Genomic DNA, 25,906 nt, shown 5'->3' with positions numbered 1-25,906 from the left:
ATGTTGAGAAGTTCCTCATAGATCTTGGATACCAGCCCTTTATCTGTAATGTCATTTGCAAATATCTTCTCCCATTCTGTGGGTTGCCTCTTAGTTGTGTTGACTGTTTCCTTTGCTGCACAGAAGCTTTTTATCTTGATGAAGTCCCAAAAGTTCATTTTTGCTTGTTTCTTTTGCCTTTGGGGACATGTCATGAAAGAAGTTGCTGTGGCCAATGTCAAAGAGGTTACTGCCTATGTTCTCCTCTATGATTTTGATGGATTCCTGATATCGAGGTCTTTCAGAGTTCATCTTAGTCTATGGTGTAAGAGAATGGTCAAGTTTCATTTACTGTATATAGCTGTCCGATTTTCCCAGCACCATTTATTGAAGACACTGTCTTTTTTCCATTGGATGTTTTTTCCTGCTTTGTCGAAGATTAGTTGACCATAGAGTTGAGGGTCCATATCTGGGTTCTCTATTCTGTTCCATTGATCTATGTGTCTGTTTTTGTGCCAGTACCATACTGTCATGGTGTCATAGCTTTTATTTGAGAGAGAGAGAGAGAGAAAACACGAGCAGCAGGAAAGGCAGAGGGAGAAGCAGACTCCTGGCTGGGCTCTGGGATCATGACCTGAGCCAAAGGCAGATGCTAACCAACTATAATTCACATGCCTTACACTTCACCCATGTCAAGTGTGCCCTCCAAGTATATCAGGTACACTTCTGGTACATCCAGACGTGCAGCCGTCACAATTTCAGAGCATCCCAGCCACCCAGAAAGAACCCCCTGCCCGTCAGCACTCGCTCCTCATTTCCCCCAATGCTCCCAGCTCTTGGCAGCCAGCAAGGACCCCCCGTCTCAGGATCTGCCTGTTCTGGACATTTCACATACACGGGCTGACACCGTCTGTAGTATCGTGTGTCCGGTCTCCTTCACTTCGCACCGTGGGCTAAAGGTTCATTGGTGCCGTGGCGGGGACCAGCCCTTTGTCTGTTTTCCGGGCTGAGCCACATCCCCTTGTGTGGCCACCACGTCTTGTGTATCCACTTGGCCACGGATGGTCATTGGATTAGCTCTGCCTCTCGGCTGCCACTAGGAATGTGGCGACTGTGTAGTCATTCCAGGGCCTGTGCAGGAAGGGGCCGTCTCCTCACATCTGCACCAGGTGTCTGACTGCTCGGTTCTAACCCATCCTTGTGGGTGCAAAGTGATTTTCGTCTCCCTGTTGGCTAATGAGGTTGAGCGTCTTCTCATGTGCTTATTGGCCATTGGTGTATTTTCTTCTGGGAAATTTCTCTTCAAATCCTTTGCCCACTTTGAAACTGGGTGAATTTGTATTTTATTATTGAGTTGCAGTTTCTTGTGTCGTAGACACAAATCTTCAGCTCAGCCGTGCCGGCACCTGGAACTGGAGGCCAAGGGAGGAAGCAGCCTACATCTAAAATGGTTCTCTTGTAAAAATGTACAAAAATCCAGAAGGAAGAGCTGGGTGGGAAGAAGAACATTAGTTTAACTCTGAACCTGGTCAGCCTACACTCCCCTGGACCCAGTTTTTCTGCTCTGAGCCCAGCCTGGAGCGCACCAGGGAGGTGGAGGGATGGCTGGGGAGGGGCCGCAGGGGAGGGAGGAGGGGGAGGTCGGGGTCTCCAGCAGGTCCCACATTTACAGCTGAGGGAAGGAAGGGCCCCCTCAGGGATGGAAGCAGAGCGGCAAGAATGAGGGATAGGGCTGGGCCTCCCATCGGAGAGTGTGGCTTCCGGTGTGTGGCCAAGAGACCCTCAGGCCTTCCGTGTTATGTATGACAGCATGGCCCGTGAGTTTCTTTGGAAGGTCTGTCACCTTCAGGAGCGGATAGGAGAAACCCACAAGACCACACAGGATTTTAGTTTTTTCTAATAAGCAGGATTTTATTTTTTTCTAATAAGCTGGTTGATCACACAGAAATGTTTTGTTTTGTTTTGTTCTTAAGTGCTTCCCACTAATCTCTCTTACAAACGTTGTCCTTATCACCTGGGGTGTAGAGCCCTGACTTACCTTCTTGGGAAGAGAGCGCATAGGAAAGACTGCATGGCAGGAACAACCCAAGTGTGGCATTGAAAGACAAGCTTGTTTTCTTGGTTTCTGTCTTTTTGAAATTCTTAAGCATTGAAAATGAAGCGTTTCGGTGGATAAAGCAGAAAATCGATTTCCTGTTCTGCTACCTTTGTTATTTCAGTCCAAATGACCGGAAGCAGCTGTGTCAGATAACGTAAGCTTTCTTGAATTATTTGAAAGGTTGAAAGTCCAAAATCTGGTATTTATTTTTGCTGTCCCTCCATATGGCCCACTCCAGGCATCCTCTCTCCTTGCCTCCCTGCTGCTGCTCGAGGGAGACATGTTCTCTCCATCCTCACCGCCTGCTGGGCTGTTGGAGAAGGTCTTCCAGTACATCGATCTCCATCAGAATGAGTTTGTACAGGTGGGAGAAACTATACACACACAATTCTTGTGTGACATACCCTTTGGGTATCTGGGTGAATGCTTGTTTGCTGGGAGGTGTGGATTTTTTTTTTTTCCCCTGAAAACTTGATTCCATTTAAAATGCCCGTGGCTTCTCACTGAGTTAAACTAATAAATATTTGTTGCATTTAGGGAAGAGATCCTTCCGCAGCCTTTCCTCTTAGGGCATTCCTAGTGTGTGGATCAGGGCTGTCTGTGTAGCGATGATGCCCGCTGAGCTCAGGGTGACCCTGGACCATCATTAGAGTGCTGAATCCCTGCTTTCGAGGGGCCCTTGTTGAGGTTCCCTCCTCCTGCAAAGCCTGTCTGAGACTCATCCCCCACTCCCACCCCCCATGAGGCCATCCCAGAGTAATACCACCTGGCTACAGCAAGCTTTAGGTCCAGAGTTCTGCTACGTTCAACGTCAAAGCTGTTTTGTAGTCCTTGTGCAGTATGCACTTTAGCTCCTCCCTTATAATCCTCTGCTCCATTCCTAACTCACTACATGGCAAACTGGCTATGGTGTGGGCATACATCCTGGGGGAGAAGAGTTGGAGCCGGAGGGTGAGGAGCGAGGGGAGAGGGAGGCCTGGGAGCAGAAGGGTGGGGGCAGGGAAGGGCCGCAGCCACCAGCAGCCTTCAAGTCCCCTTCTCCTCTGCTGGCACATGGATGAGTCCACCGCAGCCCGGGAACTCCGTGACATGTCATGGGACCTTGTCTCCTAAGCCCCCACACCATGTGTGGCCCACAGTTTGTGTTCAGTATATGTAGAGTGGAGCATCCCGCCAATGTTAACAATGGTCAAGAGTTGGTGTCTCCTGCTAGAACACAACACTGAATGGCCAGGCCACTGGTCCTAGACTTGACCTTCATGGAATCCTTCCTCGTGCCCGTGGGCATATTGACTTGATATAATGCCTACTGGGTTTTCGAAGCCTGAGTGGGGACTCCGGCTGTAGGTTGAAATTAGCCAGGGGAGAGGGACAGCGTGGAGTGGAGGTAGGTTGTTTTGGGTCTTTGAGCCAAAACTCTCCTTCCTGCAACTTCCTCACATGTGTCCAGTCCATAACCTTCAGGGATTACTTGACAGCATCTGCTCTATAAATTCCAGCTTAAGAGTGTAAAACACAATATTCCTTAGGTTAAATTAATTTCTTCATAATAGGAATGAAAGTGCTACAACCAGGACAGAGATCAAACTAAAATAAGTTGGGGAATCCAAGATCAGTCACCCAAAGTATGCGTGGTTTTTAATAAAAATGGTGGCTATGCCAGTGTAAGCAGCTCAAGCCCCAGCACGGGGATGTGATTGATTACTGATAATTCAATATTAGTTGGTGTTTATTGAGTGCCCCCTAGGAGCCAGGCACTGAGCTAAGTCTTATGCACATCATCTTCTCTAATCCTCAGGGAAAGGAATGCTTGTTTTCTTCGACGGCTCCCCTCACTTCTATGGCCAGATGTGTGTGTTTTCCACACATCAAGCAACTGTCTAGTTCTCTGGACACCAAAGGGGCGTCCCATAGTCCGACTCCCTTCTGACACCGCCTGCCTGATGTAAGCGTCACCCTCCTACCCCCACCGCCAAGAGTGGATGCCAGTCGCATGTGGGTCGTGAGCCCCTGGTTACTTACATGTTCCAAGCAGCTGCAAATCGGGGCTCCCATGAACCCTGCTCTGGTCCCCTCGTTTGCTAGAACAGGTCTAGAACTCAGGAAGACACTTAATTATGTTTCCCCTTTGTTATGTAATAAAGGACATGGTAAAGGGTAGATACTAGCGGCCGGATGAAGAGGCACATAGGGTACGGTCTGGAAGCACCTTCTGTCCCGCTGGGGTTGGGGTGTGCCACCCTCCCAGGCTGCAGTCACCAACCTGGAAGATCTCTGAACCCCATACTTTCAGGGATGCTTATGGAGGCGTCATCATGTAGACATGAGTCATTATGAACTCATCTCCAGCCCCTCTGCCCTCCCCAGAGGATGCAGCTGGGGTGGGGAGCCCCTAATCACAGCTTGGTCTTTCTGGCGACCAGCCCCCGTCCAGGGGCCCACTGGAACTGCCTCATTAGAACAAAATATGCTCCTGTCTCCCAGGAAATTCCAAGGAAGTTAGGTGCTCTGTGTTAAGAACCCAAGACAGAGACTGAATCTGAACAAAAGACGCTCCTAGCACCTTCGTGGCATAGGAAATTTTAAAAGTTGTAGGGGCTCTGGCCAAGAGCCCAGCACAAAGACCACAATATGCATTTCTTATTGTGTGACAGCGTCACACTCACAGTACTCTGCAGGTAGAGAGCACTGCCGTCCTCGTGTGGAGGAGGGAGTCGAGGCTATGAGCTTGAGAAACATGCAAATCATACAACTCGACTGGGCAGAACTAGGGGCAGGACCCAAGGCTGCCTGCCTGCGTAGCCCTGGGGTATACTGCCTCCTGGGTTCTGGAGCTGCAAGGCTGGGGGGTGGCGACCGCAAAACCGACATGCAGGGGATGGTCAGGAGGTGCCCTGCAGCCCAGCGTGGCCACTGTGTGATTACTTAGAGTGAGCTGCGAGTTCCAGAGGCCTCCAAGGGGCATTTGTGGGAGGCCCAGAGTCTTGGAGGAGGGGCTTCCAGCCAGCTGCTCCCAGTTCCGAAGAAGCGAGAAGTGGTGGGTCCAAGGAGGCCCAGGCCCAGGTGTCCAGAAGGCAACCTTCTACCCAACCTGTCCTGCCCCAATCTTCTTCATGGAGCAGATGTCTCTGGTCTCTGCCACTGGGTTCTTGATGACACCAGCCCGTCTGCAGTCGAATATTTGCCAGCTCAGTCTAAGGGACAGATGGAGAGCACTGGGGATTTGGTGCCTCCAGTCCTCGAGTCACATCACCTAGAGTGGACATGGTTGATGTGGTTGACCCCCCCCCAGACAAATCACCTTGTCACCTTTCCTTATAGACGCTTAAGGAGTGGGTGGCCATGGAGAGCGACTCGGTTCAGCCCCTGCCCCGCCTCAGACAAGAGCTCTTCAGAATGATGGCGCTGGCTGCAGACAAGCTTCGGTGCCTGGGAGCCAGCGTGGACTCCGTGGACTCGGGTGTTCAGCAGGTGTTGCACGACCCCCTCCCCACCACGAGTTGCCACTTCTGTGTGCATCAGCCATGCCTTCCCTTGGGCATTGGAAGACTGGGACTTTCTCCCATCGATCCTCCTCAAAAATGCGCCCATAGTCTCGATTCCCAATAAGGATAAAAAATTACATCTTGTCCCAGACGAGTCGGTATTACTGATTTCCTGTTGTGTCAGGACTGGGGGGCAGGGGAGAGCGAGTGGAGTGGGTGAGCAAAGTCCAATTTATTTTGGAAAGGCCCCCCTCCCTGTACTATTCATATCCTTCACATGTGGTTCAAATTTCTCCCAAACTGTCCTTTCCCTTCTGTTCAAGTGTACCTTTCTCAAAGGAACAGTCTTTCGTCAGAATCACTGCTTGTTACTGTGTCCCGGCAGCAGATGGCAAATCCTTAACCTCAGCTCTGGTGCTGCCTGCTTCGGCCTGGATGCGTCTCCGAATGGTGTGTGTTTTCCAGAACCACGTCCTCCTAATTTCAGCCATTCGAGTCTGGGTTCATACTGAAGAGCGTGTTCGATTAAGTTTAGTGTTTGTCCCTATGCATCCAAGAAAGCACTTTACTTTTAATTAAGTGTTTCATGGTACCCATTTTAGAGGTAGATAAAGTGAGGATTAGAAAAATTATGTGGGCTCTACAAAAAAACCAGGGGTAGAAACAGGACTCCTAATGTCACGTGTGAATTTTCTGAGAGAACTAAACTTTTTTTTTTTTAATGTGATTTGTTTTGTTTTTCAGCTACCTAATGGTCAGACTCTCCCGATACCTCCCATCATCCTGGCCGAACTGGGGAATGATCCAAAGAAACCCACCGTGTGCTTTTATGGCCACTTGGACGTGCAGCCTGCACGACAGGAAGACGGGTGGCTCACAGACCCTTACACGCTGACAGAAGTGGATGGTCAGTGACTCATCAGTTCTGGGTTCTTTGTGGGTAGGGGATTGCCTACAAGGTTTAGGAATCGAAGATGTGACTCTTGCCCCCAGCTTGAGGCCTTACCGTGTTCTTGTTAAGAATGGACAAAATGCTACCAGTCTCATAGTCTACCAGCTGTCCAATGAGGCTGGCTTTTTTCTCATTTGTGAAAGAAACTATGAGCTATGCATAAGTGATGTGTGCCCCTGGGCAAATTGACTCCCAAGATGGGAGTTCTTGGGAGGAAGAAGTTGTCTAGGTCACACATTTTCCTTTTTAAATACTAAATGTAATTATGGTTTTTAAAGAAAAGAAGAAGAAAGGTTAATGGAGATACACACATACCCTTTTTTCATTCTTCTACTAATTATAAAATCTTGAAAAGAGAGGCTATGTTACATGACATTCTGCAACAAATCCTCAGGTCCTTTTCAATGGACGTGGATAAAATAGCTAATTCCTATTAAAGTCAGAGGGACCTGTATATTTCAAATTAGTTTATATTATCTGATTAGCTAATGGCCATACTGTTTGTACATAAGAAATCAGACTTTGTGACCTTAGAGTAAGATTTGCGCCTGGAAAAATAGAAAGCACTATTAAAATGATCACTCATTTATGGAACATAAGAAGTAGGAAGATCGGTAGGAGAAGAAAGGGAAGAAGAAGGGGGGCAGGTAAACAGAAGGGGGAATGAACCATGAGAGACTGTGGACTCTGGGAAACAAACTGAAGACTTCAGAGGGGAGGGGGGTGGGGACATGGGATAGGCTGGTGATGGGTATTAAGGAGGGCACGTATTGCATGGTGCACTGGGTGTTATACACAAGTAATGAATCATGGAACTTTACATCAAAAACTAGGGATGTACTGTATGGTGACTAACATAATATAATAAAAAATATTATTAAAAAAAGGAAATAGGAAAAAAAATGATTACCCATAGAACTACCTTTGTTTTTAACTCACTCAACTTGGCAGAGGTGTCTGTGCTTTTCTAAAAACTTTTCCCCCATTTTTAAAGGAAAACTTTACGGACGAGGAGCAACAGACAACAAAGGCCCTGTTTTAGCATGGATTAATGCTGTGAGCACCTTCAGATCCCTGGAGGAAGTAGGTAACCAGCTGTGTTTGGGAAGGGTTGGTGTCGACAATGGTCACTATGAGGACAATGATGTTGGTGATGATGATGGCAATGTTGACAGGGAAGGTGATGATGATGGGGACAATGATGATGACGATGATGACGATGATGACAGTACAGGTGACGGATGATGATAACTGTATTGACAACGAAGGTGAGGATGACGATGACGACGATGTGGAAGACAGTGATGAAGACAATGATAACAATGATGACAATGATGAGGACAATGACAATAATGATGATGATAATGTTGACAGTGATGGTGAGGACAATGGTGACTACAATGATGATGACGATGATGACAGGAATGATGATGATGATGATAATGACGGTGACGATGAGGACAATGACCATCATGATGATGATGATGACTGGGAGGATGAGAATGACAGCAATGACAATGATGAAGATGACAATGATAATGAAGGTGATGACGAAGATGACCCCAATGAAGATGATGACAACAATGATGACGATGATGACTAGAACAATAACGATGACAATGACGTTGATATCAATGATGATGACAGTGAGGGTGATGACAATGGTGATCATGACAACAATGATGATGACGATGATTATAATGACAGGGATGACGAGGACAATGACAATAATGACAATGATGACTAGGATGATGAGAATAACAACGACAATGATGATGACGATGATGATGATGATAATGACAATGAAGGTGTTGGCGATGACAATGATGACAACCATGACGTTGATGACAACTTTCTGTCCTCTTCCCTTCCTTCCTTCCTCCCTCCCTCCCATTGTTCCTCCCTCCTTCCCTCCCTCTTTCTCTTCCCTCCTCCCTCCCTCCCTCCCTTCCTCCCAAGGGAGAAAGCAATATTTATGAGGAAGTTCCTGTATAAAGGCCAAAATCCACTTTGCTTTTTAGCTTTCAACTCTGAAACATACATAATCAGAGACAAAACATAAGACATTTGCCCTTGGACAAATCAGTTGATCTCTCTGAGCCTCATTGACCTAATCTGTGAACTAGGAATAGTTATTCTGCCTTAGGAATCTGGAGTGGAGTAATGAGGTAACACAGAGGAACCCCAGTGCCTGTGAGTGTGAGGCCCTTTATGAGGGTGGGTTCCTTCTTTTCTGGTGCCCCCCTTGTTCTTCTGCCTTCCCATCCTCTCTTTCCATGTTGCTTACTGAACACTTGAATGCACCTCATATCACCAGATTATTTTACTAAGAGTCAGACAACTATTAATAGCCATATCGCATAGGTTGGAAGGTGAGTGGCCGAGAGGTGAAATGGCTTGTCCCAGGCCCCTTGGATGTCAGTGACAGAGAAGATACCAAAACCCAGGCCTGGCAGCTAGTCTGTCCTCCTCTCCCAACACGTAGTTGCTATTGGCTTGTATTTTATTAATCACGTTTTACCAGAAAATTCTTAAGCTATCCAACTACTTCTCAGCAATTGTTTTCTAGTTAAATGTTAATAAAGAGCTTTCAAATACTAATATTTCAGAACTTTAGCTTAATTTCTTAAGACACATAGAAATAAATCTATGCAAGGGATACATTTGAACAAATCATTATCCCAAAATGCCCTTAACCAACTGAATGATCGAAGGTCACTTACTTTCTAATACATAATCCTCCAGTCATCCTGCCTTTGTTGATCTTTGGTGAGTCAATCCCCACTCTTTAAAACTAATTAGTGTGTTTGTGCCATCGTTTATCTGCATAGAATTACTTCTAGAGTTCTCCTGTGTGTGTTTTATGCTCCAGGAAAAGACTTTGACCTCTCTTCTTCATGTGGCTCTCAAAGATATGAAGTTATAAATTATAAAGATACAAAAAGATCAAAACCAAATGGGGGAAAGGCACATTGTAAAAATTTTAAAGGAGCTCTTCTGTGCCCTAATATTAACTAGAGTAAAACTCAAGTTCCATTTTGCTGCCAGATCAAAGCCTTTGAATAAGTTAAAAGGCAGATTGAACTCAAAGCTGAAAAATAACAGATACTTGAAATAAAAATTATCCTGAGGCTTAAACATTAGACAGTCTTTCAAAGGAAAGAGTTCTCATTTATCATGCTCAGAATTATGAGGACAGAAAAGAGATTTGTAATCGAGTAACCTTTCTTGAAAGTTTCCTTTTTGGGAGGAGGAAAGCGTCTGTCTCTGGCGGCCCAGCAGAGCTCCACAGTGTGGTGTTGCTTCTCTTGCAGGAATTCCTTCCCCAAATCATCCTTTAGGGTCCACAGTGAATCCATCGGGGTCAAGCTGGAGGCCATACACTGGGTCTTCCCTTGTATTCCCCTTCACTGTTTTGCTCACAACTCCTTTGTTGTGAACAGAGCTGTTGGGAATGTGGACAACCCGTAATAGTTCATGTATTTATGTCACATGCAAACTAATTCTGGATCTGAAAAGATGAACGGGCAAGTCGTGCAATTTTTTGACGGGGTGATTTGTTCTGTTGTTAATTTGATTCAGGATCTCCCCGTGAATATCAAATTCGTCATTGAAGGGATGGAAGAAGCCGGTTCTGTTGGCCTGGAGGAACTGGTCAGGAAAGAGAAGGACCGGTTCTTTTCCAGTGTAGACTACATCGTCATTTCCGATAACCTGTGGCTTAGCCAGAGGAAGCCGGCCCTCACTTACGGCACGCGCGGAAACAGCTATTTCACGGTGGAGGTATTTGCAAGCCCAGTGCTATGCAGGGGGGAGTCTGTTCTGGGATCTTGGTGGGAAGAGAGAAAGCTCTTGGGAGAGCGGAGTTCTGACCTGGAGGCATGGCCCGGGGTCCCAGAGATCTCGGAACTGGGGGATTCAGGAAGCCTCCCAACAGGAGTGGTTGTGCTGCGTGCATTTTTCCGGAGAGAGAGGATTCAGGGGTTTGTGACTTGCAAAACAGAAAGGTTTCGGGACCATGGCCGCGGAGTTTGGGGGTGAGAACAACAGTCCACAGGGGCGAGGAGCCTGCCTGATCAGGGGCTGGGCTCGGCTGCCAGCAGCGGGACGGTGCCTGGCGTCCCACAGGCGTGTGTGGTCAGGGGCGGGAGGGGGGGCGCCGGCATGGCCAGGCTGCGTGGGAATCTGGCTCCCACGGTGCGAAGCCTTGTGCACACATCTTAACCTCACACCCTCAGTTTTTTTTACCTGTAAAGTGGGCCCAGGGTGGTTGTGATCCCTAAGCACGATGTCCAGTTCAGCTTCCTTTAACTTTTCTGTTCATACTGACAGAATTTAGAACCAGAAAGTCCCTCCGTGATAAATCATTTTTTTTTTATGAGCCACGGACTGAGCTCCAGAGTGGGGGCAGGGAGGAAGTTACTAGTGGAGACACCAATGAAACTGCAAGACAAGAATCAAGAGAAGATGGTGTCTGGAAGGAGGGTGAGCGGTAAAGGGGCGGATGCATAGGCTCCAGCCACTCGGAGAAGGGCTGCTGGCCCCACACACAGCTGTGCTAGAGGAACAACTGGGGACTGAATTCAGTTTCGGGGATTCGGGAAAGAATGAGAAATGAAGACACAGGAGGGCCCTGAGGGACGGTGCGTGGGGGCGTTCTCCGCCACGTGGAAGCCCTCTCCAGAGCAACCACAGAGGTGGGCGCCTGTCTTCCGTCTGATCTGTCTTACAGGTGAAGTGCAGAGACCAAGATTTTCATTCAGGAACCTTTGGTGGTATCCTCAATGAACCAATGGCTGATTTGGTTGCTCTTCTTGGTAATGTCTTTTTCATTTCACTTAAAAAAAAAAAAAAAGATTTATTTCTTTATTTGAGGAGGCGGAGGAGGCAGAGGGAGGGGGAGAGAGAATCTCAAGCAGACTCCCCACTGAGCCTGGAGCCCAAGGCAGGCTCGATCTCATGACCCTGAGGTGATGACCTGAGCTGAAACCAAGAGTCGGACACTCAGCTGACTCAGCCACCCAGGAGCCCCTTCATTTCACTTTTTAAGCATCATGGAATCCACTAGAATACAATTCTGTTTGACTCAGTGCCTCTCGCCTCCCTTGGCCTCCCAGCCAGTTCCGAGTAGCGGTGCAGCAGGAGAAAAACCATATTCCTAGCTCCCCCCCCCTTTGGCTGAGTGTTCCTTAGGCTTATTAAGTCCGCATTAGTTTTGTTCATGAAGTGCTTCCTCAGCTCACCCCCTTTCTTTTACTGGGTATTGTGACACATCAGGCCATGCTCAGGACAGTGGCAGAGAGACCCCTCTGGAGAAGCATCCAGACATGATGCCAAAGGCACCGCACCACCTGGCATCCTGTGTCCAGTTCTGTGGCCTCCAGTGGCGTGGACACTGCCATCGCTTTGCGCGTCGCTGCCTGCTCCTGACCTCCCGTAGCGCACCTGGAGTTCCCAGGCAGAAGTGGTGTGTACGTGTGTGCGTTTCCAGATAGCCAGCGTGCCCCCCCGCCCCCCCGGATTCGTCCTGTAGCTCTTGCCTGCATCCGGGCTGGATCCCGGCAGTGAAGGAAGCTTCATCCTCAGGAGCCTCACTTGGAGGGGCCCCTCTTACAGTCTTGGCAAGGACACGGCTCTTTTATGTTCATAATTTGGTGTTCTTAAAAAAAAAAGGAGGTTCTCAGGGAAGCTTCAGACCCCACCATACTTGGATCTGTCTCCTTGGCACAAAGGGTACCTTTATGCAAATGTTACAACATGCCCCTTTTGGGCAGACAAACACCCAAAAAGCATGTCCTCCATGGGGATCGATTAACAAAAGTCTCTTTTCTTTCTGTACTGACACAGCTTTACCTCTGCCCCACTCGCTTGCACCCCCTTGGCCTTGGCCGTTTCAGACTGGGCACCGTCAGCTCCTGGACCCCTGCAGGGAGGTGCCCTTAGGGTCTTCAGGGCCATCTTTACTTGGGCAGCTTCTCGGGCTTTCATTCCGCAGAGCAAACATTGAAATCTCTAGCTCTACCAATCACGTGTTATCTGGCTCTGCTATCTATCTTTTATCTACCAACCACCTGTTCTTTCTATCTATTTATCTACCATCTATCTATTCCTTTATGGCCTTCCAGTTCTCCTAAAATATAATTCTTGGACAATATTTCCCATGCTGGATCATTTCAGACAGAATACAACAATCCATTTTCCTTTCAAGTGTTTAAAATTTTTCCAGAAGAATTCAGATAGCATGCAACTCAATATTTGGGGAGAGGGAAGAGAGTTCATTTTCTGTTTTACAGAACTAATTTTCTTTTCCCTAGAAACAACATCATCAGATCTTTACGGTGCATTTCAGTCTCCCCCAATCATGATTTTTGCATGATATTCTCTTAGAATGTACGGTTTCACCCAGTCGTAGAACTCCTGTAGTCCTGCAAATGCATATGGCTCTGCTAAGAAAAATCAGATCAGGATCATGAACAGAATGAAAAGCATATGGTTTCACTTTCTTTAAGTTTTTTGAGACAAATCAAATAATCAGTTCATAACAAAATGATTCTGGTTGGGTCATCTATATGGCTTTCATATGCGTTGTACAAAGGCCTAAGGACATAGGGTCGAGCTTCGGCGCCGATGACAAGCAGCTTTGCCAGCTGACCCCGATAGTGTCTTGGCTCCCATGCCCTTCCTCGGGGCCACCACAGGTTAGGATGTCCTGGGAGAGCTGGTTCCTTCGGGTCCTCCCCCCGCTGCTGTGTGACCTTGTGCAAGTCCCTAATCTCTCTGTCCTCTGCCTTCCTCAGCTGTATGTTCCTCATAACCGTGATTGCTAATAGATTATAAACATTTATGGAGTGCCAACTCTGCGAAAGGCATGGGAGTCTCCACTGGGGGACACAGTGACACCAGTCCGTCCCCATCTTCAAAGAGGCTTAGACTGGGGCGTGTTTGGGAAGTGGGGTGGTGGTGGGGGTGGAGTTACTCAGTTTGCCCAGAGCCCTCAGCTCCCGGGCTTTCCTCTTGGTGGACATTCCCGTCCCCTGCGCCTTCCTAAAAGCCACGAAGCAGGGAAGATCCTGGGCCCAGGGCCCTCTAATATGCATCAACTGCCCTGTAGTGTTAAAATGTTAAATTCCTACACTCTGAAGGGTTTTAATCAGGAAAGGATGCTGTATTTTGTCAAATGCTTTTTCAGCATCGATTGAGAGGATCATATGGTTCTTGAGTCTTTTCTTGTTGATATGATGTATCACGCTGATTGATTTGCGAATATTGAACCACGCTTGCATCCCAGGTATGAATCCCACTTGATCGTGGTGGATAATCCTTTTAATGAACTGTTGGATTCTATTAGCAAGTATCTTGTTGAGGATTTTGGCATCCATATTCATTAGGGAAATCGGTCTGTAATTCTCCTTTTTGAGGGGGTCTTTGCCTGGTTTGGGGATCAAGGTAATATTGGCCTCATAGAATGAGTTTGGTAGCTTTCCTTCTGTTTCTATTTTTTGAAATAGCTTTAGGAGAATAGGTATTATTTCTTCTTTGAATGTTTGGTAGAATTCCCCAGGAAAACCGTCCGGGCCTGGAGTTTTGTTATTTGGAAGGTTGTTTATCACTGACTCAATTTCTTCATAATTAATTGGCCTGTTTAAGGAATCAATTTCTTCCGGTTTCAATCTTGGTAGTTTATAGGTTTCCAGGAAGGATTCCATCTCTTCCAGATTGCTTAGTTTATTGGCATATAGCTGTTGATAAAAATTTCTAATAATCCTTCCAATTTCAATGGTGTTCGTCGTGACCTCTCCTTTTTCATTCATAATTTTAATAATCTGGGTCCTTTCTCTTTTCTTTTGGATAAGTCTTGCCAGTGGTCTGTCAATTTTATTGATTCTCTCCAAGAACCAGCTTCTAGTCCTGTTGATCTGCTCTACTGTACTTCTGGTTTCTGCTTGATTGATTTCAGCTCTAATTTTGGTCAACTGCTTCCTCGTGCGTGGATTAGGCCTGTCCCTCTGTTGCTGTTCCAGCTTCTTGAGGTGAGAATATAAAAACTGCATTTTAGATTTTTCTATTCTTTTGAGTGAGGCTTGGATGGCTATGTATTTCCCCCTTAGGACTGCCTAAAAAAAGAAAAAAAAAAGTTAAATTCCAAGAGGGCTCCTGGGGATCAAGGATTACATTTGCTTCCTGCTAGCAGTTTTCAAAGGCACCACTCTCTCTGCCTCCCGTGCATTTCCCGGCTGGGCTCCTGGCCGAGGAGGCCGTAGTGGCTGCAGAAATTTCATCAAGTTCAGAGGATCATGATTTCAAGGGGGAATGGAGAAGGGGTGGGGAGCAACATCCTGTTTTCATGGGAACACATTCAATGTTGAAGAACTGGGGCCAGGCGTGGAAGGCAGAAGCATGAACAGCACGCGTGTAGCGTTTTCCCACTGCCTGGCCCTGTGCTGGCAGTGCCTGGCCGTGCCTGGAGGACACTATGTGCCGAGCGGCGCCCCACAGCCCTCCCTAATCAGACCTCCGCTGGGGGACTGAAGGGGCAGGGAGAGGGGGACATGCTATTTCTCTGCTCTCTGGCTATGTGTCTGCTGACTGTCTTTCCAGCCTGCAGCTGGGAAGGCTGCCCTGCATCCTGAGAAGACAGGGTCCGTGATTCAAAACCATACCCTGGACTGGGCCGGGCCAGGTCTGCTGGAGAAGTGCAGGAGCTCAGGGAAAGGCCACGCTGCTCGAAGCCCAGCCTAGTTTGCTAACGACCTCTGACCTCCACCCCGGGGTAATATCTGGTAAGGTCAGCTGGAATAATAGGAAAGGTGTCACAGTTCTTGTCAGAATGTGGACACTGAGCATCCTGGCCGCTGGAGTATTTCAGGTCTTAATTGTTGTTAACCTTGACATTTCAAACACTCCTCTCTTCTTACCACCGAGGCCGTGCCGGGCGCGTCCCCCATGATCTTGGGGCCCAACCGTGATGCTGCCTTGGCTTTCCCCGTGCGACCCCCTGCGGGTCCCCGGCTGCTTCTGTGCCCCTGCAGTTTGCTCCCCTCTACAACTGTTTGTTTGTGGACCCACAGGTGTTTCTTCGCCCTGTGTCTTTCCAGCCAAATTATGAGCAGGGTCTGTCTCTTCCTCACTTTTGCAGCTCTGTCCTTGCCTATGAGAATGTCAGCAGAAGTTTAGGGATGGGCACTGAAGGGGAGACTTAGTGATCATATTTTTGATGGCGCTTTTACGTTTGATTTTGATTCTGGTGAGGGTACAGAGGGTGGCCCGCAAGTCAATGCCAGCCAGTCCCAATCATTGGCGCCCAGTGTATTGTTTGACTTAAATTTTACTAACGGGTTTATACCAATTATTTACCATATTACATACTTTGTTGGGCTAAATGCAGAGAATTCCATAGCACGGTGTCTCAGGGAGGCTGGCTCGTGCACAGCGGGCTGCAGACTGTCCCCAAAGTGCAGCTGTGGAACTTTGGGTGAAGTGTGGGGGCACCAGGAACGGGCGCTAAGGAGCACATGGTTGAAAGCCAGAACACCGAAGCCTTCCCTTCTCATTTTGCTGCCTTGACACCTCAGAGCGTAGGGTTTTGCCTTCTAGGATCATCTGAAAGTCCTGGGACACCCAGTAAGGATCACACCAGTGCCATCCCGCGGGTTCTGGTAGGGTGTTTACCTTGGATTCCGTTGTGTCTGCACAGAGAGCCAAACCACCTGCCGTTGGGCTCAGGGAGGGTCACAATTGTCATTTAGCCTGTGTGGTGAGTGGTGGTGCTGTTGCTGATGAAAGCGGAGTCTTAACATGTCCTCTTGTCCCCAGGGTTCATCCCACGCCTTGAACATAGCAGGTGTCCAGTAACGAGGGGGAGCCTTCCACCCTCTGCTTGTAATTGTTGGCTGGAAGATTTGGAAATACAGTGCTTCACAGCAGTTTTTTGACATTGTCAAGTTATAGTCACATTAAGAATGTGGAGCTTATTTTTTTATGAAGTGCCTTTACTTGAATGAAAGGCCTCAGGGGGCCTGAAGATGAATTTAGATGCCCTGGACACAGTTTTCGCCATTTCTGTTAGTCTGCTTGCTACTTTGGTCAGTGCGTTCTCAAGGCAGTGAGCAATGTTTACTAAATCTCCACTTCTACGTCCTCTGTAGACATTCAGTGATGATTCCCCCCATTCCTATTAATCCCCAAACTTGTTCATGAATAACAGACTAGTATATCTGCTTATTCACCCTGAAGGCATTTGTGGTCATGACATATGCCTCATAGGCTAGATCTCAAGGGTATTATGCTTTTGATTAAAGACGAATGTTTATTATATGATGGTGTGTATATGGGGAGAGAAGCTGAGAAAGAAAGACAATTTTCAGTTCCTTAGGAATGTTTGTATAACATACATACATATTGAAGATTTTTTATAATTGACCTATAGTACTTTTTAACTCAGGATAAATTAAAAATTTAAAAGGACCCTTATCTATGACACAGAAGGTATAATTGAGAACTTATATAATGCAGGTAAGTCACAGCCAACTGTCATGTGTTTCCATCTCTCCATCAACAAGGTGGACATTAGAATGGGTGTGGGTCAACCTGAGTCTGCTGGAGACCAGCTCCTTCCTCCAGCCATCCCCTCGGAGATGGGAGTGGTGCCGGTGGCTCTGCCGGGGGGACCAGGGCCTGTCACGAGGCCTGCGGCAGCCTCAGGAGACTCAGCCATGGTCCTGCTCCGGGCCCAGAACATCGGCATGCTGGTAGCTTCTACTGGCTTTGTTTCCTGTGCTCACCTTGCAGGCAGCCTTGTAGACTCATCTGGTCATATTCTGATCCCTGGAATCTATGCCCAAGTGGCCCCTGTTACTGAAGAGGAGAGAAACATGTACAAAGCCATCGATCTGGACCTAGAAGAATACCGGAATAGCAGCCAGGTTAAGAGATTTCTGTTTGACACCAAGGTATGGTCACAAGTTGGTGGCTAATCTGAAAGAGGAGTGACAGTAATAAATCCTATTTTTCCCGTTCCTCATTTACTGTGGCCTCGAATCTGCACACCTCAGAACTGAAACCCGACGTTAACTCTGAGGCAGATTTCCACTTTCACGGCCACTTAACTTCCTCAGGTCTAGAGCAACCAGAACTTTATCTGGGGTCCGCCTGGTGGCACTGGTGTCAGGCACGTAAGCTTGGGGCCATCACTCGGTTCACAGACATGCTTTTCCAAGTCGGCTTCTTGGACTCGATCCCACGCCGGCCTCCAGCTACCTGTGCTTCCTACCTGCTTAAGATTGAGAGCAGTCTGACATTATTCCAGCTCCAAGACCCCTAAGACTTCATTTCAACAGACAGAATTAAGAGCCTTAGGGGCTGATCTGTACGTTGCTACATCGCTGCCTCAGTGTAGTAAAGAAACCAGAGCCCAAAGCTTTCATTTCTGTCAAATGTGGATGTTTTCTTTCCCCTTCTTCTTTTTAAAACCTTTGCCTGCTACGGTGTGTGGTGGCTACGGCTGGTTCTGGGGGGCTGCCGAACGGAGGTGCTGGAGGTGACTGTTGCGGAGTAGGTCTCTCCCCTCCGACCAGCTCTGTCTTGGCCGCAGCAGGAAAGAAAAGTGGCTCAAACATATGCTGAGTTCTCTGAAGCCTTCTGAGAAAGAAAATGCGTTTCCTGTGCAACTGACCATCATGGTGATTGGGGATAGAAATTTCTAATCAAGCTCCAAATTCTGAAAGCCCCTTTGCCATCTATTAACTTCAGAGCTGAAGCGACGAGGGGCCCGCGTCCGTGGAGCAGCTCGGTCCGGCGGGGGCAGCAGAGGGTCTCGGGGCCGGAGGGGAAAGACTTGTGTTGGGGTCCAGGCACGTCTGAGGAAGGTGATAATTAACTTGTCATGAATGGTGTCAGATATGTACAGACATGGGCAATACAGGCAATACAATTCAACAGAGTTTTAATGGAATATTCTTTCATGTAGTAAAATAATTTTAATTCAGGAGGAAATTCTGATGCACCTATGGAGGTACCCATCTCTCTCAATCCACGGGATCGAGGGCGCGTTTGATGAGCCTGGAGCCAAAACAGTCATCCCTGGCCAAGTTATAGGAAAATTTTCAATCCGTCTGGTCCCTCACATGAATACGTCTGTGGTGGAAAAACAGGTAACAGATGTGCACTGTTCTTCCTGCAGCACCATTTCTGAGTGTCGCATTCCGGGGTAGTGAGCTATTCAGTTGTTAGCACTGAAGTGCCACCCCCCCGCCAAAAAAAATATATAAAAGGGACTGGAACAAATGTCAAGAAACCAATATAATTTTTGTTCGGTAAAAATCTCTTTCCGTAATTATATGCAATTACAGTAGTCAGATAAATAACTGTTTGGATTGAAGTGATGGGAAGTATTTTTACATTAAACAGTTGACATAAAGACAAGATTGGTTTACACACAGATGGAGAAGCTGACTGCCTACGGCCGGATGGAGCTGGAAAGCTCAAACCCGTAGTTAGTTTGCCCTTGGTGTCTGAAATCAACACTCTGGAAGCAGCCGTTTTAATGAAAATGTTATCTGGAAGGAGTTTTATGTCTAAATTATCAACCTATCATCAGTTTACCGCAAGTTCAACAGAAAATAGGCTCTGAATAAATGAGCTCCAAGAATACCTCATCCCAAATCTCTATATCCCATTGACCTCTTTTATTGTCTTCTTAGCGCTAATTACATCCTAAAATGCCCGCCTTCCCTGTCTCTGTCCCTGTTTTCTCCCCACGCTCCCTCCTGTTTTGGATGTATTGTTTCTCTTACTTATAACATATGGATTCCACCAGGGGAGCCCCCCCCCCCCGCCCCTGGTTTTGCTCACAGCTGTATTCCCAGCACCTAGAACTGTTCCTGTCAACATGACAGGCATTCAACAAATGTTTGTTGAAGGAATGAATGGGAGGAATATTTCAGAGTGTGGAGTTTTCCTTGGGAGCATTTCCATGGTGGCCACTGGAATGGAGCCCAGGGGACAGAGAAGGATGCTGACGAAAGGCTCCTTTATAGCTTCGCTTGGTATTGCCCCCTCCCCTTTTCAGAGATTCCCAAATGCCTAATATTCCCAAAGTAGTCATTAAGGTACTGACAAGTCTGAAATGAGGGATATTCGAATTGAGAAGTTGTACTGTGTTTCATAATTACCAAACATTAGCAGTCCCACACTGTGGTGAGGATGGGGTGGGCGCAGGGCTGAGGATTGGAGCGTCCACAGATAGAAGGGGCGTGAGACCCTCGTTCGAAGCTCTCAGTCCCAGAGGCCCTGCTCACTGTCAGCCCTCTGCGAGAATGAGGTAAAATCACGACACTTGAATTTGTTGGGCTGGGATTTCAGTTTCTTGATCAAAGACTGCTGTATATTCACTGCACAGGAGAATAGCTTGAAATTTCCTCTTACAACTGAAAATGTTCCTTTTCAGGTGAAGCAGCATCTTAAATATATATTCTCCAAAAGAAATAGTTCCAACCAGATGGCTGTTTCTATGACGCTAGGACTACAGCCGTGGATCGCAAATATTAAAGATAATCAGTATCTTGCGGCAAAAAGAGCCATCACAACAGGTGTGATACCTACGCACAATAGACGTGCGAGACCCGGAGTTGCCAGTTTTCTTCTTTCTTCTTCTTTTTTTTTTTAGATTTTATTTATTTATTTGACAGAGCATAAGAGGGGGAAGCAGTAGACAGAGGCAGAGGGAGAAACAGGCTCCCGGCTGAGCAAGGAGCCCGTTGAGGGACTTGATCCCAGGACCCTGGGATCATGACCCGAGCCAAAGGCAGCCAGCGACATAACTGACTGAGCCACCAAGGCGCCCCGAGTTGCCAGCTTTTAACAGGACCAGGACTTGGTTCCTGGTGGGGCAGTGGACAAAGCAGGCACATTCAGAATTTCAGTTCAGTCTCCTTTTCAGACAGGCTGCGTCACTGCGTCGACAGCTCTGCCCAGGGTTCTTCATACACACTGTCTCCTCACCCCTCCTGACAGCCTCCCCCAGTTTACAAAGTAAGTCTGGAAGAGATTTAGGAATTTGCTGAATGAAGGGCACCCAGCTGGAAGTGCCAAAGCTGGGATCATGTCTGGAAGCCTGAATCTGGGGCAAAATGATGGACGTGTGAGCCTCTGATACCTAAGGAAATGATGACCGACATATAAAAATGTCCTTCGAAAGGCATAGCTGAATTTGCGTGAAAATATAGGAAATCTGGGGTTACAAATGAAGGAGCGAGGGGTGCCTGGATGGCTCAGTCAGTTGAGCATCTGACTCTTGGTTTCAGCTCAGGTCATGATCTCAAGGTTTATGGGATCGAGCCCTGTGACAGGCTCCTGGCTCTGGGCTCAGTGCAGAGTCTACCCGAGATTCTCTCCCTCTCCTTCTCCCTCTGCCCTACCTCTCCTGCACTTGGGCATGTGTGCCTGGGCTCGCTTGCTCTCACTAAAAAAAAAAAAAAAAAAAAAAAAAAAAAATCTTATTTAAAAAAAAAAAGGAGCTCAATTTTAATGGAGTGAGAAAGCTGACTTTGGGCTGCCCTGTGGGGATTTGTTCTTTTTGGTCACAGGGAGGTTTGGGTTTTCATGGCCATAGGCCAGCAGGAGGTAGGGAACAGGAAGTGAGACAATTACATAAAGGCAGGACATTCCCCAAGAGCCCGCTCCCCCTGGAAGGGGCTAACCACGGACCCAGCCTCATAGGGTTTGGGTCTTTAATGTCTGCTCTCCATGGGGTCCAGTTCTGATGCAAACAGCAGGCCTCCTGGGATTTCCACAGAGAGGCCTCCTGGGGATGCTCATTTTATAAAATTACCGAACACAGAAACAGTTCGAGCCTAGCTGACTCTACAGCCAGTGGTCTTTTCAGAGCCACTCTGCTTCCCCAGAAGTAGCATAGCTTTCTTGGAATTTCTTTGGTGGCGCCTATTTTGACTGCATATACTTCCAAGTCCTGGGCAGGGTAATGTGGTTGGTGAGCACAGGACACATGCCTGGGCCTGGCTGCCTGGGCCGGGAGAAGGAATATCCAGTGTCTTTGGCTTCTGCAGCTGGAAGGTGACACTGCCAACAACTGCAACATAGCGGACTCTGAAAGTCAGGGGGACTTTCAGGGTGTCCCCAAAAGCCACATGGGGAAACCTTGACACGAGTTTACGTGGACTTACGATACTCTATTGCAGATGAGGCCTCAGGCTGCAACCCTAACAGAGCAGAGCTGGGATTGGAGGTCCAGACCACCTGAGAGCACTAATGCTTTATCAGGGATATCTGTACAAAGGACAATTAAAAATTGTGGGACAGGTCTGAGACTTAGAGCCCCACTTCTCTACATAATCATTCCTACTGCTCCCAGCTGATTTTACCAGTAAAATTTGGAAGTCAAGAAAAGAGGAAGAAAGTTATTAGGAAGGTAAATGTAATCTCAGCTGAAGAGTGATGTGTGATTGAAATGCCAAGGTCAACAGTAAAGACCTGAAATACTCTTGCAGGAATGCATAAGGCACCTTTTGGTTTACTGTGTGTGAAACCAGTTCTTCCAACAAAGCACATCATCTTTACTCGCATTCATACCCTCCTCTGTGGATAAAGAAGACATGGCTTGTTACCGTTTGTGTCTTCATTTTATTTTGCACCTCCACTCCATCACTGACAACTCATTTTCTAGCCTGGAAGGTTTGAAGTCATCGCTCCTTAGGCCCCAGGATGTCCATTAGAACTGTTTCGTGGGATACCGTGACTGTGGGGCACAAGCTCCGCAACATTCAGGTGATAGTTGAATGCAGCTGTTTCTGTGTGCTGGTGACAAAACCAAAGAAGTCCCGCTTTCCAAATATTTAATTCATGAAGCAGCCATTAAAGTAGGTACATTGTCTTCTAATACTCTTGCCAGAAATGCATGATCTCTTCCAATCATGCGAAAATATCAAACAAACCCAAATGAAGAGACACTTTACAAAACAACTGATAAGTACTCTTCAAGAGGGTCGAGGTCGTGAAAGACAAGGAGAGACTGAGAAACAGTCGTAGACCAGAGGAGAGTAAGAAGCAGTGACCAAACACAGTGTGGGATTCTGGATTGGATCGCGAAATGGAAAAAGGGAAGGATTGGTGAAATTAAATAAGGTCTAAATCAAGTTAATAATATTATTCCAATGTTAACTTCCTAATCTTTATAATTGTAAAATAGTTATATAAGATGTTAACATTACAGAAAGTAAAGTAAAGAACAAATGGGAACCCTGTCTGTACTATTTTTGCAACTTTTCTATAAAATCTACCATTCAAAATAAAAATTTTATTTAAAAAATTCTTTTTTTGTTTTTGAAGTAGGTAATTGTAAAGAATGCAACCATGGTTTTCTTCTTGACTCCATGGACTATTTTAGAATATAAACTGTATGGTATCAAGAAGCTTACTTATTACCCTAGGCACCAAATTTAATGGCTAAATAGAAAAGACAAAGAAAAAGGGAAAGATAAAGCAAACACTACATTTGAGAAGATGACTAGGGGTAGTCTTGTCATTATTTTATCCAAATGTCTTCTTCTTTCCCTGTGCTTCAGTGTTTGGAACAGAGCCAGACATGATCCGGGATGGATCAACCATACCAATTGCCAGAATATTCCAGGACGTCATCCAGAAGAGTGTGATGATGCTCCCGCTGGGGGCTGTCGATGACGGGGAGCACTCCCAGAATGAGAAAATCAACAGGTGAGTGGATTCCTGCGGGGGCCAGTCCTTCACTGCACAAACCCCGGGTCTCTACATCGTGGAGTCTTCTGATGTGCTATCCACTTTAGATTGAACTCACATCACCAAATCTTCCTATTTACATCGTAGGCTACTTTCCCCCATCATCTGAGTGGAAATAACAGTGTTTCTCTTTATTTCTTCTTTTGTTAGGTGGAACTACATAGAGGGATCCAAATTATTTGCCGCCTTTTTCCTAGAGATGGCTAAGCTGCATTACTAATGACAGGAACCTTCCAGCTTAGATCTGACCTACTGACAGATATCCTCTCCCACACACCAGGACAGAAATAGAATCTAAATATCCAGAGAATTTCAGTCTAGGAAATAATGTTCTTCCTTCCCATTTAAAATGTCTTAGGACATTTGGACCAGTAATAAAATATTTTAAGGGCACAGACAATGGAAATGGTAACTGTCCCCATGGCCCAGCTTTCTGAAGTCACTGCTACCTGCAACATCTCCCCAAGTCCAGCTGCGGGGTCCCCAGGGTGGGACTCACTCNTTCCCTGGAGCACAGGGACAGTTCTTCCATTAGACTCTCCCTGGCAGTTTGATGGATCTGATCCCTGCCGTGTGCTATTAGCTTCTGAGGTGCTCGTGACACATCATCACTCCATACAGTGTGCAGGTCGCCCTTGCTTTTACCACACGTTCCTTTGATTAGTAAAACTGTTGATGCCACCACTGGCTACTGTGATTTCCCTGGGGGTTCATTTGTGGAGGAGTAACTAAAGCATGATGTCATATGAACCTCTTGCTTCCCCTTCATTTGTTTTGCCTGCTTCTTGGAAAGTCCTGAAACAGAAACGATCAGTAGTCATATCCTTATGCCATTTGGGATTCCCTGTGTGAAGATCAGTACTTTTTCTATTCCAAGGCTCTTTACCTTTCTTGGATGAATGCCAACCGAACACCCCTCCTGCACCCTATTCTTTCTACCCCATCACTGAAGACCCCCCCAACATCTCTGCATATGTAAAGTCGCCACTGCAGAATCAATTCTGATAGAATTTCTCTCACCCTGTTGGAATTTTACTCAGTGACTACATCTAAATTGCTCAAAGCTTTTAATAGCATCAGTTTTAGCTAGAGAACGAATCTAATCAGCCCTGACATCAGTAACACATTCTGAATTTAAAGCCCTCAGCTAATGCTGCGTTCCGTAATCATTTAGTTAACCATCTTGTTTGGCTTGATTGCATTTGATGGTGTAAACAAACAAACAAAAAGAATATAATTTTTCTACAGTTAAGTGTATGTAAACAAATCAATTCAATCTTTATAAATTCATTATTTAAATCACATTGATGGAGAAGAATTTAAGAGTTTATTAAAAATGTTTCTTATGATTCCAAATAAAATCAAAGCATAACACACTTAATCTCTTTGTGGGTTCTTGAAATGTCAGTTTTAAAACTGGCAACACCACATCCAAAAGGGCTTCTCCATAGGCCCGTGAATTCAGCTTACTCTGAGTCTCGTCACAGAAATGGGACTCAGATGAGGTAGGAGTCTCGGGGAGGGGGTATCCATGAATGATCTACTTTTTCTCTGATGCAAGAGAACACCAATTCCTGTTTGCTGAGTATTGACAGGTGTCGGTATTCTTTGTTATTAAGCTTGGTCTGTGCTTGCCAGATTACGTTGAATCATGTGATGTTTTGGATTTCGGGGGACCTACCTGATGTATTTGGCAGAGTTCCCAAGGACTAATTGCAAGAGGTTTATGATGCCAATTTATATTCTTAAAAAGGTGTTCATATTAGTGAATTAACAAAAGCTGCTGTAAAATATATTGTTAGCACTTCTGGGCAATGTTACATCACTCTGTGTTGGCCTGGAAACCTGTGTGAGTGTGTGCGGCGTGGTGTGAGAGCCTCACTGGTGACACGTGGTCTCTGCACTTGCAGCTGGAGGAGGACAGTGGGCCAAGGACACACAGAGGACTTGGTGTGGGCCTCTTTTTCCTCCACATGCTCACTCCACATCCCTTTCTCAGCCTTTGTGTTAGCCAGATGCCTGTGACTCCCGGCATACCCCACCCAGCCCCCTTTTCTAAGAATTGGACCCCAGATCCTCCTGCATATTTCCTATCTCAAACTTGACTCATCTAAAATGGAAACAAGTATTATCCGTCCTCCCAAACCTGTTTTACCTCCAGTGTTCCCTGATTTGGTACATGGACCATTAGAATCCTGACTATTCTTTGACACTTCTTGCTCTTTCAAATCCAGTTTAATATCAAAACCAGTTAACTCCATTTTTCAGAAGCCACCACTTCCTTCCATTTCCACTGTCACTTCCCATAGCCTGAAAGCCAAATTCTATCTAATTTCTGCTGGGTTATTGCAAAAGCCTCTGCCCGATCTCTTTGCATAAATGGCAGCCCTTTCCCACATATGTATCACACTGCAGCATGCACGTCCCAGTAGGTGCTCAATATTGCTTTCTGAAATCTTCCTTTTGAGTCAGCAGCTGCATTTTTGGAGTATCCTCTAGTAGGCCTGCTGTCCCCTGCATGGACTTCTGTCTCTATTCTCTTCCTCTCATGTTCTTTCTAGCTGACAGTGTCTTCAGAGCAGCCAGTGCTGGGGAAAAGCCCATTAGAACAAGTCACGCTGACGT

The 25,906-nt window shown here is 46.7% G+C and overlaps 1 protein-coding gene across 1 annotated transcript in view; it reads left to right on the top strand.

Moving 5' to 3' along the window:
* CNDP1 (carnosine dipeptidase 1) overlaps positions 1–24,657 on the top strand; it is a 39,507-nt gene extending 14,850 nt beyond the window's left edge. Inside the window, exons 2-12 of the mRNA XM_040632349.1 lie at positions 2,258–2,441; positions 5,399–5,548; positions 6,307–6,469; positions 7,509–7,597; positions 10,097–10,297; positions 11,247–11,331; positions 17,303–17,463; positions 18,499–18,672; positions 19,968–20,100; positions 23,092–23,239; positions 23,432–24,657. Coding sequence (XP_040488283.1) covers positions 2,258–2,441; positions 5,399–5,548; positions 6,307–6,469; positions 7,509–7,597; positions 10,097–10,297; positions 11,247–11,331; positions 17,303–17,463; positions 18,499–18,672; positions 19,968–20,100; positions 23,092–23,239; positions 23,432–23,501 — 1,558 coding nt within the window. The 3' untranslated portion in view covers positions 23,502–24,657. The remainder of the gene's footprint in view (positions 1–2,257; positions 2,442–5,398; positions 5,549–6,306; positions 6,470–7,508; positions 7,598–10,096; positions 10,298–11,246; positions 11,332–17,302; positions 17,464–18,498; positions 18,673–19,967; positions 20,101–23,091; positions 23,240–23,431) is intronic.
* The last annotated feature ends 1,249 nt before the right edge of the window (positions 24,658–25,906 follow it).

Source organism: Ursus maritimus, unplaced genomic scaffold, assembly GCF_017311325.1.
Source record: "Ursus maritimus isolate PB19 unplaced genomic scaffold, ASM1731132v1 scaffold_18, whole genome shotgun sequence".
In the NCBI taxonomy this organism is placed as follows: Eukaryota; Metazoa; Chordata; class Mammalia; order Carnivora; family Ursidae; genus Ursus; species Ursus maritimus.
Note: the sequence above shows the minus strand (reverse complement) of the source record. Positions and strands in the feature narration are given on the sequence as shown.